Here is an 8711-nt window from a genome sequence, read left to right on the forward strand (position 1 = left end):
CCCGCCCCACACCGCCCCCCGTGACCGTTACCTGTGTCCAGGCGCTTTCCTGGGGCCTCCTCTTCCGCCTCGGAGTCGCCACATGTGCTCCGCGACCTTTTCCTTGGCTGCAGAAGAGTCTCCAACCTCGGAAGGACTACAGACAAAAAGGTTTTGGTCCCTAGCTGAGGAGAAGTTGGCTGGGTCTCAGTGTTCTTGGCAGACTTTGGGGGGCTTACACTTTTCGATTTGCAGAAGAGAACAGAGGTGCGTCTGTTCACATCGCTGGAAGGCTCCGCCAGCGCGGGGGCGGCCGGCACAGCGCCTCCGCTGGCGGGAGAGGGCGCCGCAGGGTGTCCGTGCGCCAGGGCGCTCTGAGAGCAAGGGCTATGTGCCTCATTACCAAAAGTGACTCGTTTGAATAGTTTACTCTGCTCGGGGTTGAGTTCTACTGGTTTGAGGGTTGGTGGTTCTGAATTAGTCTCCGAGTCTGAAGGAAGAGGTAATGCATCTGATGGTTCAAGTTTAGGGGGAGATTTATCTCCTGAAAAAATTATAAATAAAGTGATTTTGAAAACTGATAACGATAAAGTCGGTTATAAAACTACTACAAATGTGACGTCCACGAAAACGCTAGTCAGTTAAGGAAACAAGCATCACACATCGCCGTTCCGCGGTGGCCCGACCCAGCAGGGCCCAGGGGCCCCGGTGCCTAACTTTGGGGGGTGGGTGCGCCTGGCGCCATAGGCCCCGACATCCCCGTATACGCATCTCCGAAGAACCTGCGCGAGATCACCCCACTTAGGTCAATGTTAAACGTCATTCGAGTTCCAGACCGTTTCTAGAGTCAACGATCCACTTACCTTGAGGAAGAAAGTCGTTTCACATAACCAAGGGGCCCCTTATGCTATCACTTCTAGATAGTTCTAAACTGGGCTGGCAGAGGTCGGCAAACCAGAGGAAACAGATCTTTACATCTGATTCCGATCACAGTCCTCTAACGCCACGCCAACAATCAACGTGAGTGGTTATGAGTAATTCCCGTGAAAAACTCCATTTCTCAAAATGTACAAGCTTCTACACGGCAGTCAATGATCGAAATTACCCCAGAATGTTTTCACGTAATGGCTCTATTTTTTTTCTTAATTTGACTTTAAAGATAAAAACACAATCACTGGAAGATTTTAATAATATTTACAATTATTTAAAAAGATTTTAATCTTTTTAAAAACGCCTTTAGAAAGAATCAAGATAAAATGCACCATCTATAAAGCTCCACAAAAGCAATGGTTTCAGTGCTCACCCCCAGCAGCCTGGTGTGCTCTGTTTTAGGGGACCAAGGCCAGGGAGGGAACCTGGCCAGCAGACCAACAGTACGTGGTGATGCCACAGGGTGGCGCCACCCTGGGACAGCCCTGAGGTCGCTTTCTGAGCGAGCGTGGTTTGGGCCGAAGTATCACGTAAAAGCAAGAACAAGAACCACCTAGCTATTCCTACATATTACATGTCATCACTAGGCACAGTTTGCACTTTAACCTGCAGACTTTCCAAAAACCACTCGGAATACGTACTAACCGATAAAACCAGACCCACTGCCGTCGAATCAATTCCGACTCACAGCAACCCTCCAGGACGGAGGAGAACTGCCCCCAGAGGAATTGCAAGGCTGTAATCTTCATGGAAGCAGACCACTCCATCTTTCTCCCACAGAGCGGCTGACCTTTCAGTTAGCAGCCCAGTGCTTAACGGCTGCTCACCGGGGCTCGCTCCTATGTAATATGAATATATATATCTTAAATTCAAAAAGTCATTTTGAAAATGAAAAGCCACACAGCTTCTAAGCTTCACGTATATCCTGAGCCAATTAACTCAGAGCAAATGTCTGGAGAACAACACAGAAGAAAGGCCTCGAGCCACCAACACCCGACCGTGCATCGGGAGGCGGGAGAGACCCGCTGCCCCCGGAGAGCCTCGAGCCACCAGCTCCTCTGCTGTAAGTGAGGCTCCAAGCTTGCCACAGTGTGGTACCACTGACTCAAATACAAGCGGAATGCTTCCTCGCAAATAGCTCTGCAGAAGTAATTTTCAAATCAGAGATGCCCAGGACGACAGCACGGAAGCAGAAGGGCCTAGCCGTGGAGAATCCGGACTTCAGGGGCAAGCCTGCTGGTGAGACCACATTTCCCACACTGCCTGGTATCGCCGCCGGGCCTAAGAAAGCGTGTCTCACAGCCCCCGGGACGCTGGCAGGTGGGGACCGCGCGCCTGAGGACTAGAGACAAATGTGCTTAGCGCTGACCACTCACTGGCATGGGGCCGAGCAGACATGGGGCCTTGGCGCCCACCTCCCACTTCACGTGCCATGTGGGCTCACCACTGCCTCTCCTTACAGAGGCTCACACGTGCCTGCTCTTCCTGTCCTCAGCCCCACTCCAGGCCCACATTGGGCACTCTGACCAGCCACCAACGTGCCGTTGTGAGCCCTGGGCCTCCCATCCTGGCCTCACCAGGTCAGCAGGGTGACGCCTCCGTGGGCTTCATCCTTGGTCCTCTCTTCTCCTTGCTCCCCAGGGTCTTGCACCCCAGCCCAGAGCTCTCAGCCTCACTGAGAGTCCCTCACTTCAACCTCCCACTTCACTCAACATGGCATCCGGGAAGCATCCCAGGCACCTTGCTGCTCTGTCTGCGTCCTGTCGGCAAATGACAACCCAACCTCTCAGCAGCCAGGCCTTTAACCCCCCCAATAGGCTGCCTGGGCTCAAAACCCTGAACCCACCCACTCCTGCCCCTGGCCACAGTGTCCTCACCCCGGCACTGCCCCTCTGGGGTCAGCTCCCCAGCCCTGCACTCTATCCAGGTGCCCCAGCACTGCCCCTCTGGGGTCAGCTCCCCAACCCTGCACTCTATCCAGACACCCCAGCACTGCCCTCTGGGGTCAGCTCCCCAACCCTGCACTCTATCCAGGAGCCCCGGCACTGCCTCTCCGCAGTCAGCTCCCCAACCCTGTACTCTATCCAGGTGCCCCAGCACTGCCCCTCGGGGGTCAGCTCCCCAATCCTGCATTCTATCCAGGTGCCCCAGCACTGCCCCTCTGCAGTCAGCTCCCCAATCCTGCACTCTATCCAGGTGCCCCGGCACTGCCCCTCTGTAGTCAGCTCCCAGGCCCCTGAGGGGCCTCCCTGGAGGTGCCCACAGCACTAACCGGTGGACAGATGCATGGCAGGGTCAGTGGGCGAGAGCAGAGGCCGGCTTAGCTGACCGGGCACAAGCCCTCCCCAGCCAGCATAGGGCCCCTCTGTGCTCAACGTCCTCATTCACAAAAGGAGGGAGACAATGCGCTCACGCCTCTAGTACCCAATTGCGCCCCTGATGGCTCCCATGCGGCCGATGGCCAGGGCTGCCCACCACACCTGCAGGAAGGGCTGCCCCAGCCACCCAGGGGGACATCTACTAGAGTGAGAGCACAGACATGTGAAAACACTTCTAGAAGCATGCAAGTTATTGACGGTCACGTTATTATTAACTACACGTAGAAAATTCTAGAATAAACTCTACGAGACTTGAACATAAAGGAAAGTCTCAAACTTTGTAAATATAAAAATCCCTCATTATCCTGAAATTCCGTCCACTGGAACCTGTCACCCACAGAAGAGCACACAGTTCCCACGAGATGGTTCCACCCAGGAGCCTGGTCTGACCTGCCTGCTCAGGACTGACGACGGGTCAGGCAGGCCCTGGACAGCAGACCCTCAGGACTCCCACCTCCCGGAGCCAGCACAGGGTCATGTCAAAGCCACGAACAGCTTTGGGAAACCACAACATGGCCCATCTGGAAACGTCTAACCCGTGGCCATACTTCCTGCGCCCAGCCCTCACTTCCAGAGACCTCCACGTGGAGGGGTGACGCTCACAGGCTGGCTCCACACTGGTGGCAGATCTGAGCACAGCAGCATCCCCCTGCCCCCCATGCTCCTGTGCACAGTGCCCGTCACCGCATAGACCTGGTGGGGCTCAGAGCTGCACTGAGCGACTCAAATCCAGTGACCCACTCAAATCCAGTGACCCAGACGCCAGCCCGCCACCGGCTAGACGCTCACGAGGGCCGCCAGCCACGGTCTCTCAAACGCTGCCCAGACGCCCTCACCCCAAGAACACTTCCTTCCTCATGATTCTGACTCTCCACAAGTCAACTGAAACCCAGCTCTCCATAAAAAAAAGATCACAAATCTGGGTATCTGAGTTGCTAATCATCCCCTAAAGCTTATCAAGCTGACTCTGCCGACCGCCGTATCCGATTTCAACCGTAACTGAGCCCACATCCAGCCTGTGTGCATAACCAGCCAACACGAGAAGCTCCCTGACAAAACCACCCCGACCTGAAGCCCCGAGCAATCTGCACACTGGGCACCCACGGCCCCCGCTACAGGGACACCTGCCCCGAGAGGGAGCTCCAGCACGTTGCGAAGGGGAGGCCTGCTCTCGAGACCCCAGGGCCCTGACCTCCAGGGGCCCTCTCCCGGGGGGGGGCACCCCCACTGCATCTCTGAGCTACCCCAGGACACCTCCTTCCACCTCCTTCCCGACACAGATGGCAAGACACCCATCAGGTACCTCCGTGTCCAAGTCTCTTCCGACGGAAACAATACAGACATCACACAGATAGCGCTAAATCACAATTCAAGTGAAAGTCTGTATTTGACATTAATCGATCACCACTTTTTCCTTAAGGTGTGCTGATAACATTGTAGTTATGCTTAAGCAGAAAGAGAGCGGCCTTCTCTTTCAGAAGTACGACGTGAGGTGCTTCCTGAAATGCCTGATGCCTGGTTTTGGTCCCATGACAAGGTGACAATGGGATTAACAGCCCAAGCACGCAGGCTCTGGCCTGCCCCACGGTTTCCCTCTCTTCCTCTGTGGCTCCGAGTCCCGCAGACCCGCTGCCTCGCCTCCATGGCACTTTCAGGTTGTCTTCTGCTCTCCGCCTACCTCTGTCAGTCACGAGGAGGTGGCCCTGTTCCTCCGTCAGCCGCTGTTAACAGCAGGGTCACAAGCCAACCTCAGCTCTCGGCTCACTCCGTGCTGCCTTCTCACACGGCTGGCACTGCAGCCACAAGGCCCCCGGGCAGGCGTCTACGCAGGGAGGCCCCGGGTGACGGTGACCGGCCTGCCCCCACTCACTCTCCTTGGGGCCAAACAACTGGCCTGGCCCACAGCAAAGAGGAGGTGCTGTGGGGAGAGGGGCACGAGGAGAGGCTGCTCCTGGGGCGCAGCCACACGACAGTGCCGTCCCGAGGACCCTCCAGGGCACTCAGAGGCCACCTACTGTTGGGGCAGCGGGACCGGGCTGAGCTGGCCACCACGGGGCCGTACAACACAGCAGATGTCACACGCTCCCAAGACCAGGCAACAGACGTTTCCTATTGAAGAATGAGCCCATCATCCACCACAGGGACCTACTGCGGTTTCCACCACCCGAGAGAAGCTCTGAGAGCGGGCGGTGATGGCAGTAACCTGAACATAGCATGCATGAGGCCGGAACAAGAACCGCGCAAGGCGAGTGGGAGAAGGGCAGCTCAGGATTCCGGTTTTCCTAAGAGAAAAGAAACACTCGGGGGTCCCAGTTCTGGTTTCTGCCCGCTGCCTGGTGCGGCCGCCAACGACAACCACAATGGGAACAGCCGTGCAAGACTCAGAGCACACGGTGCCGACTGGGCGCAGCGGGGCACCCGGAGCGCACGGCTCTCCAGGGCCGACGGGAGCCGGGCTGCACTGCCCTTGTTGACACAGATGTGCCCCAACACAGCAAAGCTACAAAAGGGGGCAAACCACACAAGAATCGTGCGTGGGTCTGTGTCTTGAACGGTTTGGGGATTTTTACTTGGAGACCGGGGGCGGGGGGTAGGCAGAAGGAAAGTTATAAACCAAACTGCTAACAGCTATAGTGGGAAGCATCCTATTCTACTCCACACTTTTGCGTAAAAGAGTTTTGGGACAAAAATTTGGTATCGACTCTAAAATTAGAAACGAAGAGGGCAAAACAGAATCGGAATTGTTTTCTACCAACTTCTACACGCTCCAACAATTTAGTCTTAAATTTTCACTGTAGTCTCACATCACCAAACACGAGGTGGAGAAGCGGCAGCCCCAGAAGGCATAGTCACACAACGACGTGTGTAAGAGCTGCCTCTGCCGCGCCCAGCGCTGCACGCGCACAGGTCTCCCTCGTTTCTCTATCGGGTAGGTAAGTCCTTCTCCTGTCCTGACCTCCCACCAATGAAAGCATCCTGGACGCCTACCTGCCTGCCTGCCTGAAAAGACACGTCATGATCTACTCAGCGGGCCACGTGAGGTGGGAGAGGACTGCGTGCTGCCGTGCATAAGTGCTGCGCACTGGACGCCACACGTGGACGAGCACTTTGCGCTCAGCTTCCCCTGCACCTGAGACTGGCAGAGTCATCTTCCCGCCTTCAAAACCCAGAGGGGAACAGTCACGTGACATTCACTCAAAATGAACCCTTCAAAATGCTGCATCTAACAATCCAGTGCTGAACCCTTTCAAAACCCTATTACAATCTCCTTTTAAATTGTTTTTGATGCTGTGTTTTCAGTAATGGAAGGCACGCTCAATCAAGGAGTCGTTCTAAACGCGTGTTACGAAATGAGGATTCTGATACATGTTCTGTGGGGCAGTCATGTCCCAAAAAATTTAACGGTTTCATACATAATATTTTGTGGGAAACATATGTCCCGAAAAGCATTAGAGTTTTCATACATAAATGGTGCCTTCCATTTGGTTACACTGGGCACCTCTGGTTTTCCAAATATGAACCCCTAAAAAAGAAAAAACTCCAGGGCTCCCTGTCACAGGAAACCATAAATATGCTTTGAATTATTTAGTTACACAAAAGCCAAGACACAAAAGTCTGACCCAATCACAGTTCCTACCTTAATGAATTTTCTCCAAAGAACGTCTCTTTCATTTCTTACTATCACACAAGCCCCCATAGAGGGCAACAAATACTTTTAGTGGGAAAAGTAGCCTCCAAAGAAACCTGAGAGCCCCAGAACGTTTGTGGGCAGTTTCTGTCCCAAGCAGCACTAAAGGGTTAATTAAACGGTCCGTCCTCAATTTAGCAAACACCAACAAAAGTACTCTCGTCACACAGCTCTCGTTTTGTTAATCCTGAGTTTCACCTTCACTCTTCAACTTACTACAGGAAGATCTAAATCGGTCTCTTTAAATAGTTTCCCAGGCCCAAGCTGAGAATAAACAATTCCGTGCCCTGTGCTTTGTGAACTCCAGGATGCCACTCTGCAGCCCAGGCAGCCATGCACACCATCTCTAAAGGGGCCACAGGACACGGCCTCAGGCCAGCAGGACCAGTGCTCCACCAAGTGCCCCGCGCGCGGCCAGCGGCACTGCTCGGCTTACCTGCATCCCCCGCCTCCTGCTCCAATGGAGCCCCGTCTTCTTCGAAGCTTCCAATACCTGACTCCGCGGGCCGCGGGGGCTGGCTGGGCTGTTGGCTCAGCTTGTTCCGCAGAAGAGCAATTTCCTTTTTTAGCAATTTTGCCCGTTTACTTCTCGACCCGCTGGACTTCATCGAGCAGGTCAGGTCCAGTTTGTCCAACAGTTCCCTTAGCTGGTCCTCCAGGGCCATGTGCACGCGGTTGGCCGGGTTCAGCAACCTGTCCACTGAAGCCAAACAAGACACTCACATTAGCCCTTCTACACAGACCATGCCAGCAGGCCAGCCACCACCTCGAAGCCTTTGCCCAAGCCTGCGGTAGTAGCAGCTGCGAAGGAGACAGCGGTCTCGTGTGCTGGGGGCGCAGTGCCTCTCCGGGCCTGCAAGCACTGGGACGAGACCCTGCTCCAGATCAGGGCACGCGGCCTCCAGTCCCTACCTGCGGGGCAGACAGTGCCCCCGACAGCCCTCTGAGATACCTCCAGGACACGACCCACCGAGGCTGTCCTGCATGGGGGTGTACAACACAGACCTCCAGGTGGGCGCATAGCGCCCATGACCCGCAGCCAGACTGGCTAGGCCAGCCTCTGCACGCAGGAGCCATCGTGTGCAGGTACATTAACCAAGGGCTCCGTGAGCACATCCTGAGGGACCACATCTTAGCTGAGGGCACCGCGCCGTGGTCACCACGCAGTCCAGTGCACAGTTCAACATCAGACATGCTTACTACAAAACTCCACAAACTTCAACCTCAGCAAACCACCACCACTTATAAAACACAAATTACCTTCCACGAATGAGAAACAGCTCAGAAAAAACTGCTCTTTAGAGAACTTATCTGACATAAACTGAGGGCACGAGAGAGCGGGAAAGACGAAAAAGTCAGAGGCTGCTCAGAAACAGGTGAGCACCGTCCTTCAGAAACGACATCTGTTAAAAGCATCAGCGCAAGGAGATGAAGGATGCCCACGGCTGGCGTCTACAGCTCTGCTTCTCAAGGCAGCTACCCGGGGACGGGCGGCCCGAGGATGAGGCCGCGGTGAGGAGGCAGCCGGGGTGAGCGACACCACGGCGCCGGGCTCCCCCCAGAGACCCCATTCACTGGCCAGAGGGGCCACTGCCACGTCAGGTCCGGTCAACACCCATGGCACAAGGGCCACCACAGCAGGGTCCAGAGGCCAGACAGTGCAGGGAGGTGAGGCACCCGAGCTCTCCACCAAGGAGGACAAGGTCCAGAGGCCAGACAGTGCAGGGAGGTGAGGC

At 55.3% G+C, this 8711-nt stretch overlaps 1 protein-coding gene across 7 annotated transcripts in view; it reads right to left on the reverse strand.

Annotated features, from left to right (window-relative positions):
* Positions 1-8711, reverse strand: part of BRD1 (bromodomain containing 1) — a 63574-nt gene that overhangs the window by 17621 nt on the left and 37242 nt on the right. For 3 of the 7 annotated variants that reach the window (XM_023734626.1, XM_012556576.2, XM_023734630.1), the window contains exons 6-7: positions 7412-7675; positions 32-523 (exon numbers count right to left, since the gene is read on the reverse strand). In XM_023734626.1, the coding sequence (XP_023590394.1) occupies positions 32-523; positions 7412-7675 (756 nt within the window). The remainder of the gene's footprint in view (positions 1-31; positions 524-7411; positions 7676-8711) is intronic. The other 4 variants (XM_023734628.1, XM_004380017.2, XM_023734629.1 and 1 more) reach the window with 3 other exon arrangements.

Source organism: Trichechus manatus, unplaced genomic scaffold, assembly GCF_000243295.1.
Source record: "Trichechus manatus latirostris isolate Lorelei unplaced genomic scaffold, TriManLat1.0 scaffold00069, whole genome shotgun sequence".
NCBI classification, from domain to species: domain Eukaryota; kingdom Metazoa; phylum Chordata; class Mammalia; order Sirenia; family Trichechidae; genus Trichechus; species Trichechus manatus.